The sequence below is a fragment of the Artemia sp. Qi Xiang Cuo genome, chromosome 3, assembly GCF_049724085.1.
Source record: "Artemia sp. Qi Xiang Cuo chromosome 3, ASM4972408v1, whole genome shotgun sequence".
NCBI lineage: Eukaryota > Metazoa > Arthropoda > Branchiopoda > Anostraca > Artemiidae > Artemia > Artemia sp. Qi Xiang Cuo.
Genome location: NC_142796.1, coordinates 84,202,737 through 84,229,361, shown reverse-complemented (window position 1 = coordinate 84,229,361; position 26,625 = coordinate 84,202,737). Strand labels below are relative to the sequence as shown.

Here is a 26,625-nt window from a genome sequence, read left to right as displayed (position 1 = left end):
GCTTAGAATTTTTGCTAAGAATTTGGTCCAAAAAAATTTTGGATTTTTTTTCTTGTTTTTTAATTTCGCTCTTAACCTTGGTAATTTTGCTTTTATTTAAATAAAATTTTGACAAATAAAAGAGCCTCTATGTGCCAACCAAAAAATTTTTTTTATTATTTCGCTCTTAACCTTAATGATTTTGTTTTCGTTTGAATAACTTTTGCTAAACTACTCTAATGCAATTTTTAATGTCTGAGAATTTTTTTTTTTAATGTATGTTTGATGTTTTATGTATTTTTGATGCATGCTTGATGTTTTATGATGTTGTAATATATGTTTAATGTTTTATTTTATTCATGCTGGAAATATCTTCCTTCCTATAAGTTTGATTATTATTCTTGGCTGCTCTTTGTGCTTCTAAGGTTGTCTCAACTTTGTCATTGGTGCTTTCTAGATTCCTCTTCGATCTCAAATTTCATAAAAAAAACGTGGATGAACCATAAGTTTTAAATCATTCCTCTGAATTTATTTCCTCTTTAGCATTCATTTGGTTTATATTTTATTGAATCAGTCTCTCTCTATTTTCTTCCTATTACACACTGACTTCGAGCTACATATCTCTGAAGACTGCTTGAGTGCTTCACATATTGAAGGAAGCGCTTTCTTCGAGATTGAGCAACTTGTTTAAACAGATTTGAACGTCCTTGGCTGCTTATGCTGTTTGTAAGATAACTATTTCTTCCATTATGTTTTGAGAGCTCTCTAACTCTCTTGTCTTTCTTGAATTAAACACAGACTCAGGTGCTCCGCAAGCTTTTAAATCCTTGTCTGATTTATATTCTTTCTTTCTTGAAGTTTACACAAGCTCAGGTGCTCCGCAAGCTTTTTCTGATTAATTTTCTTTCTTTTCCTTCTTGAATTTTACAAAAGCTCAGGTGCTCCACAAGCTTTTGAATTCTTTTTCTGATTTATTTTCTTTATTTTCTTTCTTGAATTTTACACAAGCTCAGGTGCTCCCCAAGCTTTTAAATCCTTTTTTCTGATTTATTTTCTTTCTTTTCTTTCTTGAATTTTACACAAGCTCAGATGCTCCTAAATCATTTGTTTAGGAGCTCTTAAAAAATGTTTTATTTTGCATTCAATAAAATACGAACGTATATATAACAATAAGACTATAAAAAGAAACTGGCAGCATTGACATTTTTGAATCGGGCGACGCGAAATCCGATTGCTGAATCAAAATTTAGCTTCTCTTAGAACCTAGCTTAAAATTAGATCTCACCAGGCACCAGGTCCCTCACCAGGTGAAGTGAAATCTGGTTACCAAAGCGAAATTTGGCTTGTCAAACCAGACCAGTGTTTAAAATAAAAGATTTGCTGTAAAAATGTCTGAAGTGAAAGCTGAAGCAAAATTTGTTTCTGTTAAACCCTAGTCTAACATTAGACCTGGGTCCCCAAGCCTTGGGAGAGTTTCTCCAAGCTTTTCCCATTTTTCTTGGCGAGAGGCTCCGAAAATGATAACAACCAAACATAGTTTCTGCTAACAACAAAATGAATTTTATAATAATTAGATGAAAAGTAGTTGTGAAAGGTAGCACTTTAGTAGCATACAATTGTGCTGCTTTTACTATAATGTGGCATCGGTGTTTAACAGTGAAGACGTACTTTTTTGCAGTCACTACGTATTCAAGGCTTATTTTATTCGAATAAAACAACTAAAATAAATAAAAACCTTACTTTTACTTTACTGGTGTTTTTTACAGTTTGTTTTTTATTTATTTTAGCTTTTATTTTTAAGGTCTTTTATTTGCGCTGAGGACGGTCAAGCGAAGGCCTCGGCCGATATATGCATTGTGTTTTTATTTTCACTGGCTGCAAGTGTCCTCATTTTTTCTTCTTTTCTAGTTTTTTCTTGTCATGCCTAGCCAGTGTGGTCTCAGGAATTATTTTATTATGTATATGATGATCAAACGAAGTTCCCATTATAATTCTTGTTAATGTTTATCCTAAAACAAACAGTATCAATGGCGGTTTCAGGAATTTTATGACTGTTTTTTCTCAATGCTTCATTTACTATTATCATGGTTTAAAATGAGACGCACAAAACTGAGCCAATGCTTAGGCTACAGAGACTGGTTGGCTCCATATTGCCCTTCCCCCCCCCCACCATAAAAAATAATATAATTGGTGTTTAAAGTTGAAATCACTTGACAGCCTAAAATTTGATTTCTAGCAAAGTAAAATCATTATTGTGAACAAAATTTTGACTTTATCTTTTCAGTGAATGTCTGCAAAAATTCGGTCCGATATTTGGTGAAGAAGTATGGGAAGAAGTCAACAAAGCTTTTGACTGTTTACCAATTGCAGCTGTTGTTGACGGGAAATTATTTTGTGCACATGGTGGAATACCTCCAGCAGTCGGGGGGTATGTCGTAAGCAACTATAACAAAGATATACCTTGTCCTTTGTCTGACCCTGGAGAAGTGACTGTTGCATGGGAGACGTTGTGGTGCGATCCTGTTGAGTAAGTAGTGTTTTATATTTGAATGTATTTTTTATCTCGTAGTACTACACACATAAGAATTTCAAGATAGTTCATTGGGAGAATGGTTCCATATGGACGTTTTGGTGTTTCCTTTAACCCAACAGCTGGCGATGAAGAGTGGAAAAAAATCAAAAAATCTTCCGACTATTCACCGACTCCAGCTGTTTCTGATCGATTGTTGTTTTTATTTTTACTTATATTATTTTTTTATTTTTACTTCCATTTTTCAATTTCAAATTTATAAAAAAAAATCAAGAGAGAAAAAAATGGGTTTAATTTAAATGAAGCAGTGGAACAAAATCACACGGACAAAAAAAAACATAACAAAACTTCAAGAAATAAAAAAACTGAATATTTTGGCTTTACTTCCGGGAGCCTTTTTTAAAGAAAAAAAGAAGAAAATTTAAGAAAAAAAAGAATTTTAAATCAGACCATCTAATCCAAATATTACGATTTTTTGTTAGTTTTTTTTTGCCTTAAGTTTTGTTTTAAGTTTTTGTTGTTTTTTTTCGTGTGTTTTTGTTCCACTGCTTTATTTAAATTAAACCCGTTTTCTCTCTTAATTTCTTTTTGTAAATGCAAAAAACAGCGTGGTCTAAGAAAATATTTTTAATTCCAAATTTATCTTTCAGCTATTCGTTTTTTTGTTGTTTTTTGTTTTACTCCATGGTCGCTTTTTATGCTCTGACTTTCATTGTTAGGTAAGGTTTATAACCCTTGTCGAGGTTAAACTAAAGGTGTTGCTTTATGTCTAATTTTGACAGAAATTTTTGAAAAAATTTTGTGGTTTTAAGTTTATTTTGTATATTCAGCGTTTTGTGTTTTAAGTATTTTGTTTTTTTTTTAATTACCCTTAGTTTTGACTTCAAGGTTTCAGCTTTTCTTTGTATTTAATTTCTTCATTTTGATTTATTGTTAGGCTACATTTCATGTTTAGTTTGTCTACTAACGTAGACAAACTAAACTTGACAAATTGGGGTCTTGAGGATAATTTTAAATCCATTTTATTCTCCTCCTCCTCGTCGCACTGAGGATGTATTGCTAAAATACAGCCGATAATGTTCTAATATAGATTAATTTCTTCATTCCAATAAAACAGAGTCTCTGTTCTGTTTTGTTCCAATTTACTGTTGTCCGATTGTAAGCTTATCTTGTGTTTTTCACGGCTGATTGGAATCAAGAGTGAAATAAGTGTCAGGGGTGTGATATAAGGCTATTATCTAGGAAATATCCTTAATTTGCCACGGGAGCAAGGATACTTATAACCAGTGGTGTCAATTCACTAACATTAGGGGGGGGGGGACAAGGGCAATTGACTAAAAGTTATTAGTTTCTAACCACCATTCGTGAGTCCCGTGTTTTTCTTGAGGCCATAATGATTTTAATAATTTCAATAATATTAAAATTGCAACATCGAAAAATATGTCGTTTATAGACAACTATCGTATTTACATTTTGACTGGTGAATTCAGATGTTTTCCCAAAACTTATCTCTCTGGGCTAGGAAAAAAGAATTGTCCAGGTTAATTCAGGCGGGAATAGGTAATATCCTAGCTTCGATAAATTTGGTAAATAGTTACAGCTTAGCTTAGGTAAATAGTTAAAATAATCAAGTTCGGACCGATACTATGGCTATCTCGACCCAAAACGAACATAAATTACAATAAATAACCGAGTCAAACGCAACGAGCAGAAATTAATATGAGTAGGGCTCAAAACCTCTATGCCATCCCAAGGCCAGAACATAGTTTGCACTTTACTGAAAAAAATACAAATGAATGTGCATTGTCAGTTTAATATGCATATACTGATATTTAGTAATCAAAATGTTAATATTATTTATTAAAGTTGTCTGCTCGTTTTGAGTTTGACTCGGTTATTTGTTGTAATTTCTGTTAGTTTTCGGTTTCATTTATTTATCGATGCTGATTTGTGGTAGTATCACGCTTGGTAGATTTTTTTATTTTATTTTTACTAATTTTTGGTTTAATGGGGTTCTTTACTTTTCTTTGGAAAACTTATTTTGTGGAAAAAGTTTTTTTAATTAATCATTTAAAAAACTCAAGCGAGCTCAGTTTTCAGTAAAGTACTAGTTTTTAGAATTCTATAGACATCAAAAAATGCCACAAGTCAACTTATTTGAGCTAGTTTTGAAGACCCATCTTGCGTAATCAACTAAACAATAATTTTTGTCGTTTTAAGTTTCAACTTTTGCTCTTTATTTAACTATAAAGTTTTTTTTTAATTAATCTTGCTTGCTTTCTTTTTTGATACGCATAACAATAAGAGCATTATATATAGGCATTAAACCTATTGAATATATAATCATATCTTTTAGCATTTTCACTCCTCGACATTTTGACACTCTGGGCCAAAAATTGAATTTATGTGGCATGAAATGACAGAAAACTTCATTTTATTGCGGTTTGTCAAGCGGGGGAGGGGTCTCAAAACCCCCTGCATTGGGTTTTTAGACCATGAAAAATTGATTGGCAATCTTAGGATTTCCGTTCTTTGGATTTTTCATCCACTTTGGGTGAAAATCGATGCTTGGCGGCATAAAATGTTCGAAAACGCCATTTGGCTGTTGTAGGATCTCTTGTTACTTAAAAAAGACACTACATATGACGATATGTTTTAAATGAGTATGAGATATGTTGATATGTTTTTTCTTCCAGTATTCTACGACCCTTTGTTCGATGCGATCGTCTCTGGGAAAAAGAAGAAAAAAGAGGAGACGCACCAGCGCAAAAAGGCGCTTTGGCTTGTTTTGCAATGGGAGGAGGGGTCACCCCGTACAAGGTTTTTGACTATGCTGATTCCAAGGTGTAGTTTTCATTTGGGTCCTATGCTGTTTACACGGAGTTTCAGGCTCTTCAAAATTCCCATAAATTTGCCTTTGCAGCAAACTTTTACCGTACACATTAATCATAACCAGCGCACTAGCGCTGTCTAAGAGTGGGTACAATGTATTATTATTTTTTTTGCCAAGAGACTTTACTTAGAAGGAATTGTCGTAGAAACTTCGAAAGGAACTCATTGGAAATTGAAATTTTTAGTGCCCATTTTAAGACAAAAGTGATTGGAGTGCAGCCAGCACCCCTCCCACGACCATTAATTCCCCAAACACATCCAATCAAAATTTTGAAATAACCATTTTGTTCTACATATTTGGAAAATCCAGTAGCTGTGTTTTTTGAATGTCAACCCCCTTCCACCCCCACCCTCACAGTCCTAGGGCAAGGGCTGTAAGCTATGCAATTCGCCTATTGTTTAGACGTGATATTTGTTATTGATAAAGGTGGGTGGCATGTTTGACCTATTAGTCAAACAATTCGTGGTAACGAAATGTAAGTAAGGAGCGACTCGGCTCAATAGTAACCAAAACTCTAAAAAACGGAATTTTGATATCAGTATATACATCAAAAGAATCAGATTTTGATGCTGATTTCAAATATATAAGATTCATCATGTTTAGTGTTACCCATCAAGTTACGAGTTACGAGCCTGAGAAAATCTGTTACGGGCAAATAAACGAAATGTAAATAACGAAATGTAAGTAAGGAGCGACTCGGTTCAATAGTAACCAAAACTCTAAAAAACGGAATTTTGATATCACTATCAAAAGAATCAGATTTTTATGCTGATTTCAAATTTAATAAGATCCATTATGTTTAGTGTTACCCATCAGAAGTTACGAGTCTGAGAAAATCTGCCTGATTAAAAAAAAGGGGGAAACATCCCCTAAAAATCAGGGAATCTTAATGAAAATCACATCAGATTCAGAGTATTAGAGAACCTCATAGTCGAAGTTTCAAGCTCCTATTTACAAAAATGTGGAATTTCGCATTTTTTGCCAGAAGAAAGATCACGGATGCCTGACCTTTACTTATTTGTTTTGTTTTTTTTCCAGGGGTGATGGTGTCGAAATAATGGTCCCAGATGATCGGGAGAGGGTACATTCGAACAGAAATTAAAAGTTGTAGTGCCCACTTTTAGTGACCAAAAAGATTGGAGGGCAACTAGCCCCTCTTCCCACGCTCTTTTTTTCCCAAAGCTGTCTGATCAAAATTTTGATATATCCATTTTGTTCAGCATAGTTAAAAGATCCTATAACTATGTCATTAGGGTAACATGATCCTCCAAAGCCCGGGGGGAGAGGCCTGTAAGTTATGAAATTTGCCTGTAAGTTAGGACGTATAACATGTGTTATTTGAAGTATACAGACATATGAAATTCGTCTTACTTTCTCTTTGCCAACTCAATTCTGCATGTGGAGATGTCCAGGGAGAATTATCTGGGGGCTATTTTCACTGTGTTTGGATTTCCGGGAAAAAGTATCAACGGAAGGGGTTATTTTCGGAATGACACAGAAAAGGATTAGAAATTAAAGTCTTTCAAATGAAAGTATGCTAATAAGAATTTTTCAGGCTGAATCGTCCGCAGCAAATTTCAAATTGGGCGGGGGATTTTCAGCGGAGATGGAATTGCCTGGAGGGAATTTACGTGGAGTGGGGTGTGTTTTACGTGGGAGGAACTTCCACGGAAGACTTTCCCGGAAGGGGAGGCAATTTTTCAATGAGGGTGAGCCAGATTTACCGGCGTTATTTGAAAAACGATCAAAAATCATTGGCAGTGCAATAGCGCTGCCTAAGTAAAGAACGATGTTGTTGCAATGTATTATTTATTTATTTACTTTCCATTTCTTTTTTTTAGTTTGTTTGTCTTATACCAGGGCAATTCGTATCGAAGGAGTTGTCGTAGAAACTTCAAAAAGGGCTCACTCCATTGCAAACTGAATGGGCTAGTACCATTTTTAATAGACAAAAGGGATTGGAGGGCAACTAACCCCTTTCCCACGCCCGCCTTTCCCCCAAACACATCCAATCAAAATTTTAATATAGCCATTTTGTTCCACGCAGTTGAAAGGTCTAAAAATTATGTCTTTGAGGATGAAACCCCCTCCCCTATCCCTCTGGGCAAAGGTTGTAAGTTACGCTCTGGCATATAAGGTTTTTATAGAAACCATTGTCGTAGAAACTTCAAAAAGGGCTAATTCGATTGGAAACTGAGAGGACTAGAGCCCTTTTAATTAGTCAAAAGAAATCGGATGGGATGAATAGACGTATTAAATTCAGATGGGTCTCACTTGATTTTAAATTGGAAGCTATAGTGTTCTTTTTAAGAGTCAAAGTGATCTTAGACTAAGTCACTAAGGCTAGGAATAAGTGAAGATGAAAAGGTGACGTTGGGCAATGAAAAGATTGATCAGGTGGGCAGCTTCACTTACCTTGGTAGTATTATTAGTAAAGATGGTGGGATCAGTGAGGATGTTAAAAGTAGAATAGCCAAGTCTCAGGGTGTTTTTCACAGTTAAAAAAAAGTTCAGAATAATAGGAAGATAAGTCTGCAAACCAAGATTAGAATATTAGAAGCTACAGTGATGACAGTGGTCGAATATGGCTCTGAAGCATGGACGCTCATAAAAGCGAATGAAGATTTGCTCGATGTTTTCCAAAGAAATTTCTTAAGTATTGTTCTGGGTACCCGGCTGACTGACCGTATTTCAAACAATAGGCTATACGAAAAATGTGGTTCAATACCCCTCTCTAGGGCTATAATGAAAGAAAGGTTGACGTGGCTAGGGCACGTTGTGCGGATGCAGGATGATAAATTGCCGAAGATTGTTCTTTTCGGCCAACCGTCTAGGGCTAAACGGAAAGCAAGTTGTCCTCGTCTGGGGTGGGAGGACGTCATAAAGAGGGATTTAAAAAAAATGGGAACTTCGTGGACGGGTGTAAAAAGGGAGGCTTTGAATAGATTGGGGTGGAGGAGGAGCGTGCGTAGCTGTGTTGGCCTCAGGCGGCTTGGTGCTGCGGTGAGTTGTTAGCAGTAGTAGTAGTAAAGTGATCTTAGAGAACCCTCCCCCCTCACGCCCATCATTTTCCATAGCAAACATACAAAAAATGTTTTGAGACATGAATTTTTTTTCAGCATTCTTGAAAGGTTCAGTAATTACGCGATTGGAGATGTCAACCCCCCCCCCCCCCCGAGGCCTCAGGGCAAGGGCTTTAACTTATGCAATTTGTTCATTGTTTAAATGTAGTATATATTATTGAGAAAAGGTATGCATGTTTGACTTCTACTTTCCCAAAATACACTATTGCTGCTACTGTTCCTACTAATACCACTAGAACTATGATACTAGTAAAATTAAGGGTACACGTGAGAAGGTGAAAATTTTACAGAATATTCAGGTGGAATCTCAACTAAATCAAAACACACTATGCGCATGTAGATTTTCAAAAGGGTGTATCTCAAGAATTGATTTAAGTATTAAGTTGAATCTTTCGGAGAATACTTAAAGGGGAAGATCGATTGACAAAAACGTAATATATGCATGTCACTACTAGCACTAATACCACTGCTTCTTTTCTTTATGCTACTACTGCTACTAAACTACTACTTCAGTTGCAACAACTTGTAAGGCTTAGAGCATTAAGGTGAAAAGGGTGCCAAAAGGGTGTCAAAAGCGCACATCAACAATATTTTTGGTAAAACCTAACGTGTCAAGTCGAAACTTCTGGGGCATCATGAAAAGGATGTTCAACTGCCCAAAAAGAAAAATGCACATGCTACTAGGGCCATTAATGCTGATGCTACTACTGCTACTTCTGCTACTACTACTACTGATACAACACTAACACTGCAACTACTTTTACTACCACCGAAACTAGTGTGATAATAGCATTATTAAGGCTAAGTCTATGAAAGTAAAATTTGAGAGAATATTAATGGCAAATTTGAACTAAGAAGACATTATGTGCATTTAAATCTTCAAAATAGTGTATCTTAATAATTGATTTGTGTATTAAGTTAGAAATTTCAAAGAATGTTAAAAGGAGAAGATCAGTTGACCAAAAGGCAATATGCACACAATACTACTAATACTACTGCAACTGCAACATTTACTACTATTACTATTGCTCCAACTACTACTTCTATCGCAACTACTTGTAAGGCTAAGAGCATTAAGATAAAAATTTCAAGAAGTATATGAATATACAGATTATCAAAAGAGCAAATAAACAATATCATAGCAATGGCTAATTGTATTATCATAGCAATATTAAGTTGAGTGGTTATACTGCTGCTGTGACTACTATTACAACTATACCTAAGGGTATGAAGGTGAAATTTTCAGAGGATATTTCGGAAAATTTCTGTTCTAAGGCTGACAACCTGCCATCTGTATGCAGGTTATCAAAAATGCATATCAGGAATATCTTAGGAACAGTTTCGTGTGTGAAATTAAAACTTACAACGCTTGTTGTGGGGGATGTTGAACCAAAAGACAATATTAGAATCCTAATACTACTGCTTCTACTCTTACAACTACTACTACTGCTACTGTTATTATTACTGCTACTACTACTACTGCTTCTAGAGCTAAGACTTATACTATTGATTCTACTCCTACTGCTACTACTATAACTACTGGTGCTACTACTAATACTAATAATACTAAGGATATTAGGGCAAAATTTTGGCAATATTGTAACTGTACTGAAATGAATCGAAACACACTATGCCCATATATGTTGTCAAGAGGACGTATCAGCAATGCTTCAGGACCGGTTGATGGTATTAAGTTAAAATTTTATCGTGTGTTGAAGGAGATGTTGAAAAAAAAGTGTTATGTGCATACTGCTATTAATGCTACTACTCCTACTACAACTATTGCTACTACACAAGCTAAGGGTATTAAGGTGAAGCTTTCAAAGAATATTTAGGCGGATTCCGATCTAAATCAATACGAACTATGATCATATAGATTGTTAATAGGGTGACAAAGCAATATCACAATAACGGCTTACATTATTTAGACCTTTCAGGGTAAGTTTTGACAGATTTTGACTACCCAGAAGACACTATGTGCATACTTTGATATTACTTCTACAATTACTGTAACTAATGACACTAAGGGCATTAAGTTGAAACGTTTAATTTCCATTAAAGGAAAAAAACAATACGCGTGCAAGTATAAAAAGGGCATATAAGCAATATCATAGGCAGCACTGCTCTATCATAGCAAGTAATGTCTTTGATATCATACAGGAGCTAATTTGTTTGGAAATTCAAAGTTCTAGCACCCTTTTTAAAGAGTCAAAAGTGATTGGAGATAGCCACTGTGTTTAGCATAGCTGAACGGTCTTATAACTGTATCTCTAGGGCCATTGCGTAGGTCAATCCCCCACAGTTATGCAATGTGCCCATTATGTTTAAAAAACTAAATGTTACCTTCAGATTAAATCAAAAAGCACTGTGTGTATGCTGATTGCCAATAAGACATCTCAGCATCCCAAGAACGACTGAAGGTATTATGTTCAAACTTTTGGGGCTGCTTAGGAGGTATAATTAGAGGAGGTATAAAACTAAGTTAAACATTACAATTTGTGTCCAGATTTTAAAAGGGTGTATGCTGTTAAAATTTGTTGAAAAATGTTCTCCAGCATACAAATAGCAGGCCAAACTATAAATTCAAAAACAAAAAGAAAAAAAAAACAAAAAAAAAAAAACAAGAAAAACCAGACTCCTATGCCCCCAAGGCCAGAACATAATTTGTACTTTACTGAAAAAAAGATTTAAATGTTTTCTCTTTTGTAACTTTAATAAATCAAGTATTATTAAAATTTTAAGAAATAAATATCAGCATATGTATATTAATCTAACAATGTTGTTTTTCAATTCAATTGTTGTTTTTTTAGTAGCTCCTAAAGTGCAAATTATGTTCTGGTCTTGGGAAGGTATAGGGTTTTTGAGCCATAATCATGTTAATTTATGTTCGTTTTGAGTTTGACTCGGCTATTTATTGTAATTTCTGTTCGTCTTGGGTTTCATTTATTTATTGATGCTGATTTGTGGTAGTTTTACGCCTGGTAGATTATTTGATTTTACTTTTACTCATTTTTGGTTTAATGGAGTTCTTTACTTTTCTTTGAAAAACTTATTTCGTGGAAAAGTTTTTAAATTAATTAAATAGAAAAACAAGTTTCTTCAACTAAAAGCAAGGAGCAACATTAAAACTCAAAACGAACAGATATTATTATATAAAGGAGTTGTCTTCTCCTCAATTCCTTGCTCTTTACGCTAAAGATTGACCGTATGTCCCAATTTTGTAAGAGCGGCTTCTGAAAAACAAGGGCCGTTTAATTGGAACAGGGAAATTTTTTAAAAGTGCTAAAAACTTCAGCGTGAAGAGTAAGGTATTGAGAAGGGGGACAATGTTCAAAAAACCGAAGACAGTATTCAGGTGAACCTTTCAGTGAATATTGAAGGGACTGCTGAACTAAGTCAAAACACATTATATGCATATGAATTGTCAAAAAGGCGTAACTCAGGAATGACTGAGTGTATTAATTTGGAATTTCCTGGAAATGATAAGTGTGGTAATCAATTGACCAAAAAGGTAATTATAGCAAGCTGCTACTACTACTATTACTACTGCTACTACTAGCACTACTACTTCTACCATTACTATTACTAACTACTGCTTTAGTAGCGATTACTACCAAAGCTGAGGGTGTTGAAGTAAAAATTTGAGGAAATATTGAGGGGAGTGTCTAATTAAATCGAAACATGCTATGTGCTTAAAAATTGTAAAAAGGGAGTATCAGCAATATCTTAACAATGGCTTACTGTATCAAACTCAAACTTCCAGGGCATCATGAGGGGATGTTCAACTAGCCGAAAGGCAACATGTGCATACTACAACTACTACTATTGATACTGCAGCAACGGTACCTATTTAGAATCCAGTAAACACGCGGGAAAGACCGCATCGAAAATTCGAAATCTCAAGGATGCTATATGAAAAACAGGTTTTCGCTGCCTAAGGGGGCATTGCTCACTCCGAAACAAAAACTTAAACTTTAGTTTTTTGGTGTTGAAGAGGCTAAAAAAGGTACATAGGTTAGGTTAGGTTACGTATTTAATATATACTATGCTTTACCCCCCCCCCCTAATGTGCAAATATATAGCCCATATATGTCCTTGAACTATTATATTTTTATCATACCTTGTTTTATTTTATTAGCATTAACTAAACTTCTCTTCTCGCGTGTTTACTGGATACTAAATAAGTACCGCAGCAACTACTACTGAAGCAGCACTGCTGCTACTACTGCTCCTACCACTACCACTACTACTATGGTACAAGTACTATTAAAACTAAGGGTATGAAGGCGAAAATTATGAGACAATATTGAGGAGAAATTTGAACTAAATCAAAACAGCTTGGTGTGTGAAGTTGAAACTTACAGGGCTTGTGGGGGATGTTGAACAAACCAAAATACACGGTACCACTACCACTGCTAGTACTATTACTACTAGTACTACTACTACTGCTACTAAAGGTAAGGGTATTAAGGCAAAACTTTTGGGGAATATTGAAACGGCTGAACTAAATCTAAATAATACTATATGCATACAAGCTGTCAAGAGGAAGTATCAGAAATACTTCAGGAACAGTTTACGGTATAAAGTTGAAACTTTCAGTGTGTGTCAAGGAGGATGTTGAAGAAAACCAAAGGTGCGATGTTCATAGTGTTACTAATGCTACTACTACAATTAATACTACTAAGCAGGCTAAGGTCATTAAAGTGAAGCTTTAGAGGAGTGTTTAGATGGATGTTGAACTAAATCAAAACAAACTATAAGCATGTAGTCTGTCAGAAAGGTGTAACAACAATATCTCAGAAACGGAGTGCATTATTAATTTGGAGCTTTCTGGTTATGTTGTGGTGGATTTTGAACTAACCAAAAGGCGCTATGGGTATACTACTAATACAACTACTACGATTACTGTAGCTAATGAGGCTAAGGTTATTAAGGTGAAACTTTTAGGGAGCGTTCAGGGGAAGTTTCAAGCAAAAGAAAAAACTATATGCGTGTAGTTTTTCAAAAAGATATATAAGCAATATCAGAGGCAGTGCAGCACTGTCATAGATAGCAGTATCATAGAAACTTTTAAAGGAGCTCATTTGATTGGAAACTAAAAGTTCTAGTGCGCTTTTTAAGAGTCAAAAGTGATTGGAGGGCAAGCGCCTCCCCTTTAAACGCCATAATTCTTCAAACATATCCAATAAAATTTTGAGATAGCCAGTTTGTTCAGTGTAGTTTAAAGGTCCAGAAACTATACCTCTAAGGATGCTGGGGATGTCAACCCCTCACAGTTATGTATTGTTTGTAATAATGGCCAATTCGCCCATTGTTTTTGGGATATTTATCGATAATTAACAATAGACAATTTGCCCATTGTTTCTATATAGTATTTGTAATTGAGAAAGAGGGCATGTTTAACCTTTGGTGTTCAAAAAGACCAAGTGCATTCAATTGAAGTTTTCAGAGAGTATTAAGGGGAGTGTTAAACTAAATCAAAATATTTTATGTGTGTACAGGTTGTCAAAAGGGAAAAACTCAGAAATGACTGAGGGTATCAAGTTGAAACTTTAAGTGAATAATGAGGGGAATGACCAACAAGGACATGTTGAGGGTGATGTTGAACTAACCAGAAGGCATTATGTGCATGTTACCATTATTGCTACTATTACGATTGCTATGACTAATACTCTTACTGAGGTTAAGGGAATTAAGTCAAAACTTTCACATTTAGGAACATTTAGAGTTTTGTTGAAGTAAATTGAAACGCATCGTGTGCATTCATGTTGCCAAAAGGAGATATGAACAATTCCTCAGGGATAGCTTAGAGTATTAAGTTGAAACTTTCGTGGTGTGTAAAAGGGACGTTAGATTACCCAAAAAGCACTATCCATAATGCTACTACTACTACTACTATTGCTGCTTCTACTGTTACTATTATTCCTACGACTATTACCACTGAGGCTAAGGGTGGAAATTTAAAACTTTTAGAAAATGTTTAGGGGGGGGGATGAACTAAATAAAAACATTGCACAAGAATGTTGTCAAAAGAGCGTATCAGCATTTAAGCTCAAACTTTCAGAATATGTTAAAGGGGATGTTGACCCAGGAAAAATTCAAAATGTGTACACTACTACAACTACTAATACTACTGCTACTAGAACTACTACTACTCAACTGCTTTTATAGCTACTGCTGCAACTACTACGACGGCTATTACTAGTACTACTGAAGCTAAGGGTATTACAATGAAACTTTCAGGGAATGTTGAAGAGGTAATGAGCTAAATTGAAACACGCTATGTGGATGCTGGTTATTAAACAGCTGTATCTCAGGAACAGCTTAAAGTATTCAGTTCAAACTTTCAGTTCATGTTAAAGAGGGATCTTGATCCAACTAAATATTTAGACAACTCAATTCTAATAGTATTAAGGCCACATTTACAGACAATGTAAGGGGGTATGCTAAATTAAATTTTATTTAGTATACTAAATATTTAGACAACTCAATTCTATGAGCATTAAGGACACGCTTACAGACAATGTAAGGGGGTAGGTTAAATTAAATTCAAGCCCTCTATATGCATGCAGGCTGTCAAATGGCCGTATAGTATATCAAGAATGTCTATCAATAATATTAGGTTGTAACTTTCAGAGCATACTTAGGGGTATGTTGAGCTAATAGAAATGCACTATGTGCATACTTCTAGAACTAATAGGGTTAGCTACTACTGCTGTTGATAGTAATATTACTAAGGCTAATGGGATTAATGTGGAACTTTCAGGGTCTGTTGAGGGGATGTTGGGCTAAATCAAAATACATTATGTGCATGCAGGCTACCAGCAGGACATATAAAAATATCTCAGAAACAGCTTAAAGCATCAAGTTGAAACGATCAGGACATGAGGAGGGGATGCTGTAATAGACCAAAAAGGCACAATATGAATACAATAAAGGCTTACAACTAATAATGCTATTGTTATCACTAACACTACTCCTATTGCCCCTACTATTACTTCTTCTAAAGTATAGGGTATAAGTAATATACCCTAGAATTAGGTTTAAAATAGAAACTTTCACGGAGAGCTTACCTTGCTTTAAAACAAAATCAAAAGGCACTGGGTGTATGTTGGTTGCCAATAAGACGTGCCAACAATATCTCAGGAACGACTGAGGGTATAAGTAGAAATTTTCAGGGCTACTGTTAATACTTCTGCTCTTATAATTGAACCAAATTAAAAGGGTGTAAGTGCATCCAGGTTGTCAAAAGCAAATGTTTTGGGAATGGTATTAAGTTTTATGTTTCAGTAAAAACTAAGGAGATATAAAGCTAAATTAAACAATACTATGTATGTCCAGATTTTTAAAAGGGTATATGTTTTTAAAAATTGTTGAAAATTTCCTCCAACATTTAAATAGTAAGCCGAACTATGGATTCCTATTGAAAAAAATTAAAATATTATTTTCTATTCCCATGAAAGAGAATGACTAGAATCTCTTCTAGGCATACATTATGCCGATGGTTTGGTTGTCTTAGATAAAATGTTAGCGAAATGAATGAATTATTTGAGGTTTTGAGATTTCAGTGGGTAAGAATAGGTTTGAGATGGTAGGTGGCAGCAATAGATGGTAGAAATAAGGGTTAACTTTTCTAGTTGAAAAAGTTTTTGGATGAATAGGAAGATAAGTGTGCGAACTAAATTAGATTATTGGAAGCCATAACAGGGGGACAAGTAGGGCTCTGAAACATAGGTGCTTCAAAAGGCTGAGAAAGATTCGTTGGATATTTTCAAAAGGAAATATTTAAGGATAGCCTTTGGTACTTGCATGACTGACCAGTAGGCTGTACAACGTAACAGTCATATCAAACAGTAGGCTCCACGAGAAAAGTTGCTTGATCTACTTGATCTGCCTATAATTGGAAGAAAGGTTAATACGTCGAGGCCACGTTTTATAGATAGATGCTAACTGATTGCCAAAGATTATACTTTTTGGCTATCCATTTGTGGCCAAATGAAAATAAAGTCCTTTTCAAAGGAGATAAGAAGAGGTAAATAGAGAGGATTTAAAGGAACCGGAAACTACGTGGAGGAGGCTAATGGGTAAAGCTTCAAATTATTTGTGGTGGAGGAGAATCAGGTGTAACTGCTTGTCCCAGGCGTCCTGGTGCTGCAGTAACGTCTTTGAAGAAGTAGTAGTACTAATTTTAGAAATACGTTGTAGGTATCGAGATGTAAATACGGAGATGGACGTGGACAAAGAAGGATTTGGCGAAAATTTCAAACGTAACACTGCACACGTATTTACACCTGATGCCTTGGAACATTTCTTACAAGCAAATGGACTCTCCCACGTCATCCGAGCTCATGAAGCTTCAGACACGGGATTTGAGGTAAACCTTTATGCCTTATACCCAGAGGCGTGGATAGTTTTCAGTGCCCGGGTACAATGTTTTTGTGCTCCCTCCTTCATCTCCCCACCTAATTCATAGTATTGACGAAAAAACTCTAAATTTGAAACTCCTTCAAAGGTTGCGCCAGGGGACTGGCCGGGGACAAAAGCACCTCAGTTTGTATAATGAGGCTGTCCAAAATAAAGAAAGAGATTGTGCATTTTTTCATTCCTCTTGGGTAGAGTCTCACTCTCATTAGTACTTTGTTTAGTATCAACGTCTTTATATCATCGTTTTGGGCCAATCAGGACCAATCACAAAAGAAAACAAGTTCTGACTGGCTAAAAATAATATTGGATAGATATGAATGCACATGTATGAATTGAGCTTAAGATATACCACATTATAGCCGTCTAGATTAACAAACCTAAAAGACAAACTCTTAAAAAAAAGAGAAAAATGTTGTCTTTTTTGTGTTGGCCATGAGTTGAATAAAGAAGACAAGTGAATTTTCGTAACTAACTCTGATGTTGAGTTAGACATACATCATCGTAAAGCCAATAATCCGTGCTTGGTAATAGTTAAGTGTGATTGTGTAACGAACACATCAACTATTAAATATGTATTCCAAACCGGGGGGGAGGGTTGCTTCCAAAGCGGAAATTTTTTAAATAGGCTACTCCAAAGATTCAACAGCAAAAGGTTGTATAAAGATAATTGGCACATTGATGGCACACTTCTTTTTGTTCGAATTTGTTCATCGAAAAATAATTTTTAACAACACAACAAAAATATAATAATAGCCACCCCCCCCCCCTTCTCAGTGAGTTCTTTAGCTCTAAAACATGGGAAGAGGAAAAAAATGAAGAGTAAATAAGAAATTAAAATTAAAGAAAAGCAGATGCCACTTATAACCATTGATCAACTCCCATCAAGCAATATGTGGCTTCATAGACCGGGTCAAAAATAATTAATAGAAATAGAGGTGACACCACACTCTTAAGGCAAACTGGAATATAAAAATACATGACAATAATATCAAATTTGAGTTGGTGAGTCATGTACTGCCTACTTGCCTAGCTTGGGGTTTCTGGGATTGTTTAGGTTGTCGATGTGAATGAATTATGTTAAAAATGTGTATTGGTTGTATTTATTTCATTTTGTTTTTCCCGTTTTTTTCCTGGCCTAACGGGTGAGACTAAGTTGAAATCTTTGTTGTAAATTTATTGATGAATAAATAAACTCTAAACTGTAACACCGCTCTTACAATCACCTGAAAAAAATAATCTGAGTTTTGGTATCCTAATTAATTATTAGGTCATTAAGATCTTGTATTAGTTAAAACACTTTTTGCATTGAAAATTTTATGTTAATTCATTTGAATATGTACTAATTAATTTTATTTTAGGTAAAACAATTTGGCAAACTGGTTACAATTTGCTCCTCCTCGCGCTATGGTGGTAAGATTAACGAGCCTGTTTGCTGTCTGGTGGACAAAAATAAAATACGAATGATTCGAATTGATACGGCAACAGCTCCAGCAGCAACTGATACAAATATCGTACCTGGGGCAGTTTAATTTTTCTCTCTTTACAATAATTGAATGTTTTATGCAGCTTTTTGAAAATTAAATCTATCTTTTAAAGCTTTATTATATATTTAAAATGTTTAAAAATTAACTGAGCTGCTTGATTAGTTCCCCGACTCATTAGAGTATTAAATAAAAAATAAGTTTTTTTTAACTGTAAGTAAGGAGCGACATTAAAACTTCAATGAGACGGAAATTGTTTTTTATATGAGGGGGCTTCCCCCTCCTCAGCCCCTCAGTCTTTACAGTCAAGTTTGACGTTTGTCCCAATCGTAATAGGAAAATAATATAGACAAAAATTAGTATTTTTAGTCCAGGATCACCGTTCATATTAACTACCATTTATCCCCCCTTTTTCAAACCATTATCACTGCTTACCTTTCACACTTCTAAACATTTCATATACATCGGCACTTGATGCATTAAAAGTGTCAATTTTTCAGACAAAAAAGTAAAGTTTCGACAAAAAGCTGTTGCGTCCGGATCGAGCACCGCCATTCGTACCAAGCAATCCCCTTTCCCTCACCAGTATCACTGGCTACGTTTGATACATTAAACATGTCATACGAGTCCACACTTCATACATTGGAATTTGCTAATTTTCGTTAGAACTTACCACACTTTCTCCGCCAAGCAAAGGATAGCAGTTCATACAGAAGTTACGTCAATAGACTGGTGATTAAAGAGGCCCCAAAGTGGGGACTTTAAGTCTATTGAATTCAAGTCAACTACAAAACTGAAACTGCAGTGTGATTGCGAATGCAATATTAAACAAAACACAGCAGGCAGCTTACATTTTTGTCTAATGTCTTCAGCTTTTTGCACAATTTTGATATCAAAGAAATTTCGTGCTTTGATTATACGTCCGATGGCAATACTCATCATTGAAAGTAAACGTCTTAAATTTAGTTTTGATTTTGAAATTTGTATTTAATGGGGGTTTGAAAGTGATCAGTTGTTATCTACGCGTTATTGTTGACTTTATAAAGAGTGATATCTCTACTCCCTATTTTTCCCAGGTAACATACAAATGAGAAGTATATTAATGCGCTATATAACTTTAGCGTAAAGAGCAGGAGGTTGAGGAGGGAGCAGCCCCCTCATATAAAAAATTATTTCTATCCGTTTAAGTCTGAATATTGTTCCTTACTTTTAGTTTAAAAAAAATGATTTTTTTTTGTATTCATAAGCGAAATTCAATTTTATCCTAAATTATATGCAAGAATCGCATCCTGCAATTATCACGAAAAAATGAGATAATCCACGAAAAATCTTCTTGATCCACTTCGTATATTTGAAAAATCAACGGTAATGAACTAAAAATAACTTTTATAGATGTTGTTTAGGACCGTCAAACATCTGGAATCATACTGAAAAATATATAAAAAACCTGTTTTTGTATAATATTGACGGCTTTATACATCTTGTCAATCCTCTTTTAGACCTTTTTACTTCCAGCTTATGTTTCCTTTTTAACTTCAAGTTCATTTATGGGCTGCACTTTAAAATACTGTACGATGAAAAGCATTTTATAACATATATTGTTATAGCGAGCTCCTCACCTCTCCAGTATGAATGGAGGTTGTGTGCAATATTGGGCCCTTCCTGGTCACATTATGATCTTGCACACTTGGTGTTGTCCTTCTATCAACAAGAGTCGAAATACTGCACAAGTAATCTCAAGCCTATTACCTTCGACTCTTTATATATTCATGCCAACAAATATTATACTACTATGGGGAGGCAGCCCATAATAGATAACTTAGGTAGGAAGAGGATTTTCAGTAAAAAAAAAAAAAAAAACAAACGATACCCAGAAGAATTATTCATTAGTAAGAGTAGGGTGGAAAGGCTGTGTCGTTTACAAGGCTAAAATTTCCTCGAGCGATACCATTTCTCAAATTCACTCCCATGCAACGTCGTTCGCACTCACGGTTTATGTTAGACAAACTATGAGGCCGTACAAACAGCATTTCTCTTTTGGGAATGGACGGAGGTAGGAGCTTTTGACAGAACAGAGACCCCAAACCATCTCACAAAACCGGAGCAGCTCCGACCTTTTATACCCAGCATATCCCCATCAGGGCATTCGACAGAGTATATGCGTGTAATTCTAGGAGTCATCACTATTTGAATAAAAGTCAGAGGTGAGAAAAGGTAAAAAAGACGTGGGGGATGGGGAAACAGACCTCGTGGAAGCACTATTTGGAAATTTCTAACACATAAGGGATTAAAGAAACCGCAAATTTTAAGGTAATTTATAAAATTTGACAGAGGAGATTCCTGGGGTAGAGAGTTGTTGTGTAAATTAGTAGTCTTATCCCCTTCAAAGGTGCCCATATGTCTGTGAATGTGATAACAGAGACAATTCTATTTCCATAATAATTACCTCTAGCCGACATGAGAGTACTTTACGGGATGAAATCACTGAACTATCGAGGGACGAATAAAAAGCGGACCATCGAGTATAGAAAAGTTGACTCGTTGATTCAATTCACTTTTCGAGGGAGATTTAAAGGGGTTAACGAAGCAGAAGTGAAGAACTATAGAGAAATTGTTTGCACATTTCGTGCAAATTGATGCATTGACATTGTATTCTCGGATATACGGACCGTATGAACATGCTAAATTATATGATACAAACTTTTCTGAAGATAATAAAAGAAGAAAATATTATATGCATCCAGGTGCAATGCTTAGGGAAGAAAATCATGTTTGAACATAATCATCGTCATAAACAAAACTCTTCAGATGCGTTTATTGTAGCGGATACATAGTAATAACTTAGTTTGTACACGCTAGAATTTATCTTTGAAAACAAGAATTTGGGCCAATTCTTACTTATCCAATTTATACTCATTTACTTATTGCCGATTTATAATCAAGCTGGGGGAAAAGGAGGAGGGACTTTTGGAAAAAACAAACTCTAATGTGCCTTGTGTCTTTTTTTATTCTCCATCATTCCATTTTGACCAGTTTAAAACTCCATTTTGATAAAGCCGTTTTTTTTTCACTGTAATTCAGGGCTCATTCTGGCGGCTCCTATTTTCACTGTGACTTTTTAAGGCACAAAAAAGGCAAAAGGACCCATTAAAAGTGGTTCATTTTTATGAAAAGTCCAGTTTGGCGATAGAAATATGTTTTTACAGACACGGCACAAGACTGACTTCATCTGAAAAATACAAAATATAAAAAATATATATATTTATAAAAAATATAATAAAAAAAATATATAAAAATATATAAACTATATAAAAAAAAATTATAATTATAATTATAAAAATTATAAAAAAAATATATATATAATATATATATATATATATATATATATATATATATATATATATATATATATATATATATATATATATATATATATATATATATATATATATATATATATATATATATATATATATATATATATATATATATATATATATATATATATATATATATATATATATATATATATATATATATATATATATATATATATATATATATATATATATATATATATATATATATATATATATATATATATATATATATATATATATATATATATATAAATGTATATGTATATAAATTATAAAAAATAAACAAAATATAAAAAATATATTTATAGTCCTTTCATCAACGCTTTTATTCAATATTTTAAGCACACACATCAATCGGTATTTTCCTATTAAAACATAATAGGAAAAAAATATAGACAAAAATTAGTATTTTTAGTCCTGGATCACCGTTCATATTAACTACCATTTATCCCCCCTTTTTCAAACCATTATCACTGCTTACCTTTCACACTTCTAAACATTTCATATACATCGGCACTTGATGCATTAAAAGTGTCAATTTTTCAGACAAAAAAGTAAAGTTTCGACAAAAAGCTGTTGCGTCCGGGTCGAGCACCGCCATTCGTACCAAGCAATCCCCTTTCCCTCACCAGTATCACTGGCTACGTTTGATACATTAAACATGTCATACGAGTCCACACTTCATACATTGGAATTTGCTAATTTTCGTTAGAACTTACCACACTTTCTCCGCCAAGCAAAGGATAGCAGTTCATACAGAAGTTACGTCAATAGACTGGTGATTAAAGAGGCCCCAAAGTGGGGACTTTAAGTCTATTGAATTCAAGTCAACTACAAAACTGAAACTGCAGTGTGATTGCGAATGCAATATTAAACAAAACACAGCAGGCAGCTTACATTTTTGTCTAATGTCTTCAGTTTTTTTTGCACAATTTTGATACCAAAGGAATTTCGGGCTTTGATTATACGTCTGATGGCAATACTCAGCATTGAAAGTAAACGTCTTAAAATTAGTTTTGATTTTGAAATTGGTATTTAAGGGGGGTTCGAAAGTCATCAGTTGTTATCTACGCGTTATTGTTGACTTTATAAAGAGCGATATCTCTACTCCCTATTTTTCCCAGGTAACATACAAATGATTCTCGTAAAAAGTTGGGAGAGCGCTCATTCGATCATCATCCTGAGATCCTATGTGTTGTTTGAGTGAACAGCTATATCAAGGTCACCCAGCAGCCCTTTGTCTTCCATAGCCTCCTATGATGATGATTGGTAGACGATTTATTTATGACCCACTTACAATGGAAAAATAGTGGAGCAATAAAAAAAAAATCACTACAAAAATGACAAATAAATAACTGAACAAAAATATTAAACAGTACTAAGCAACCGGATCAGGCGATGATGAGGGCCCAGTCTTAAACACGCATCAGAAGTAATTACATGATGGTGCAGAATATGCATAATATCAGTAGCACCAAACCGAGCGATTATTTTTTTATTACGGTAGGAACGTGGCAAATAAAGAAGAAACTTGCTGTACCGGAAATAATAAATGCAGATTAGATTCAGATCGCTTTCTCAAAACAGAGGGTAGTTCAGACAGAAAAAGAATAGCGTGATCATAAAAAGTCGAGTAAAATTTCGCGATACCGCGCCTTCGACCACGATTAGCCACTATCTTAGCATAACCCATTTTTAATTTATCTTTAATATTAGATACAGTTTTTGCCGCAGAGCTGAAACTGAATCATGCCGAAATCCCAAGCCACCTGAGACTAGAAACACGGGGAATAACGAAAAGACGGCAATTTAAATCACCCCTACCAAACATAGGATTAAACGACAAAAAATTCAGTGCGATAGTCATTTTAGTCAAAACAGTCAAGAGTAAAAAATGAGTCTTCAGGGGCAAGATGATGTGTAAAGCCCCAAGGATGAGGGTACCAAATAATAGTAATCATATTGTTGGAAAGATGTCGACACATTCGATACAAGAGATAGTTTACTAGAGAAATGGTCACTAACTTAGTTGAAATCCGGCCCATACAAGGATTTCTAATTTGTATAACTGGAGGGCCCAAATGAGACCATGAGGTTCATACAACCACTAGTTATTATATATACCACCAATAGTTGTTATATATACCACCAATATATATTATATTGTGGTTGTATGAGGTTCGTACAACCACTACTTGTTATATATACCACCAATAGTTGCTATACATACCACCAATATATACATGGTGGTATATATACCACCAATATATATACCACCAATAGTTGTTATATATAAATGGTATTATTTATTTTCCTTATTGTTCAGATTAAAGCCAAAATTGAAATAGATTGAAATAGCATTTACCATCTTTACTTTAATGATTAATTTAAAAAACTTTCCACAAAATAAATTTTTCAAAGAAAAGTAAAGAACTTCATTAAACAAAAAATGAGAAAAAATAAAATAATCTACCAAGCGTGAAACTACCACAAATCAGCATCGATAATTAAATGAAACCCAAAACGAACAGAAATTACAATAATTAACCGAGTCAAACTCAAAACGAGCTTAACATAAGTTGGGCGCAAAAACCCTATGCCTTCCCAAGGCCAGAACAAAATTTGCACTTTACTGAATAAATATAAATTTTTTTACTTTTATAACTTTAATAAATCAAATAATATTAACATTTTGATTACTAAATATCAGTATATGTATAGTAAACTGACAATGCACATTCATTTGTATTTTTTTAGTAAAGTGCAAATTTTGTTCTGGCCTTGGGAAGGCATAGGGGTTTTGCGCCCAACTTATGTTAATTTCTGCTCGTTTTGAGTTTGACTCGGTTAATTATTGTAATTTCTGTTCGTTTTGGGTTTTATTTATTTATCGATGCTGATTTGTGGTAGTTTCACGCTTGGTAGATCATTTTATTTTATTTTTTCTCATTTTTTGTTTAATGGAGTTCTTTACTTTTCTTTGAAAAACTTATTTTGTGAAAAAAGTTTTTTTTAAATTAATTTCAGTTTATTTTATATTGACATAGTCTTTTCAGGGAAAAAGAAAATAATACTTTAAATCTTTTCGTTTTTTAAGACTTTATAGATTGGCCTGCTATTTGTATCCTGGAGAATAATTTTCCGAAATTTTTAACAACATACACCATTTTAAAAATCTGGACACAAACAGGACTGTTTAATTTAGTTTCATACCTCCTCTAGTTGACCTGAAATAGAAAACTTGATACCATTCGCAAAAAAATCTGTTTACTTTCTTTGATAGCTTGGATACACTTACGCTATTTTTATTTGGTTAAATTTTAAGAGCAGAAGTGGGGGGGGGGTGGCGTAGGAGGTGAGGGGAGGGGGTGGGAGGGGGAGGGGGATCAGTTTCCTTCAAATCACTTTCGACTATTAAAAAGGGCATGAGCCCTTTCTATTTTCAATCGAATGAGCCCTTTTCGAAGTTCCCACGACAACTCCTTTGATACGAAGTGCCCTGGTCTAAACAAAAACAACAACAAAAAAAAAAAATATTATACCCACTTCGATCTTTACTATAAAAATGTCAAGCCTTCCAATCACTTTCGACTATTAAAAAGGGCACTAGGCCTTTCGATTTCCAATCGAATGTGCCCTTTTGGAAACGACAACGCTTTCTATAATCACCTTATTTATGTAATTTATGCCCCAGAGTATAAATTACAACCCCTACCCTAAGGTGTGTTAGGGTGGTTGTCATCCTCTAAGACCGAATTTCCAGAACTTTTGATAGGAAAATTTTGATAGGATGTGTTTGGGGAAATGGTGGGTGTGAGAGGGGTGTTAGTCGCCTTCCAATCATTTTCGACTATTAAAACGGCACAAGCCACTCCAATTTCCAATTGAATGAGCGCTTTTCGAAGTTTCTCCGACAACTTCTTCGATACGAAGTGCCCTGCTCTAAAGGGAAAAGTTAATAAATAATACACTGTGCCAACATCGTTCTTATATGCCCCCGGGGCATAACTTAAAATCCTTGCCCTGAGGGTTGTGGGAGAGTGTCCTCCTCTTTACTTAGTCCCCGTTTCTTGTCTTGTTCTTGAGTATCCCGATTCTTTACTTTGGCAGCGCGATCGTGCTGCCTATGATTTATATTACAACTTTCTATGTAAACCTTATATGCCCCCAGGGCATAACTTACAACCCTTGCACTGAGGGCTCTGAGGGGGTTATCATCCTAAAAGACCTAATTTCCAGAACGTTCAACTACGTTGAACAAAATGGATATCTCAAAATTTTGATTGGATGTGTTTTGGAAAATGGTGGGCGCGAGAGGGGCGTTAGTCGCTATCCTATCATTTGCAACTATTAAAAAGGCACTAGATCTTTCAATTTCCAATCGAATGAGCCCTTTTTCAAGTTTCTACGACAAAGATTTCAATAAAAACCTTATATGCCCCCAGGGCATAACTTGTAATCCTTGCCCTGAGGGTTGTGGGGGAGTGTTCTCCAAAAAAATATATATTTTCTATCTGGAAATCAACTACGCTGAACAAAATGGCTATCTGGGAATCATGGGCGTGGGGAGGGGGGGGGCTAGTTACCCTCCAATCACTTTCGAATATTAAAAAGGGCACTAACCCTTTGAATTTCCAATCGAATAAGCTTTTTTTGAAGTTTCTACGATAACACCTTCTTTAAAAACCTTATATGCCCCAAGGGCATAACTTAAAACTCGTGCCCTGATCTGTGGGGGAGTATCCTCCTCAAAAACATATTTTATATCTGGAAATCAACTAAGCTGGACAAAATGGCTATCTCAAAATGTTTTTACTTTTATAACTTTAATAAATCAAATAATAATAACATTTTG

The 26,625-nt window shown here is 34.7% G+C and overlaps 1 protein-coding gene across 2 annotated transcripts in view; it reads left to right on the top strand.

Annotated features, from left to right (window-relative positions):
- LOC148954656 (uncharacterized) overlaps positions 1–18,510 on the top strand; it is a 60,019-nt gene extending 41,509 nt beyond the window's left edge. For both annotated transcript variants that reach the window (XM_089087185.1, XM_089087186.1), the window contains 3 exons: positions 2,264–2,506; positions 16,691–16,859; positions 18,268–18,510. In XM_089087185.1, coding sequence (XP_088943311.1) covers positions 2,264–2,506; positions 16,691–16,859; positions 18,268–18,438 — 583 coding nt within the window. In that variant the 3' untranslated portion in view covers positions 18,439–18,510. The remainder of the gene's footprint in view (positions 1–2,263; positions 2,507–16,690; positions 16,860–18,267) is intronic.
- The last annotated feature ends 8,115 nt before the right edge of the window (positions 18,511–26,625 follow it).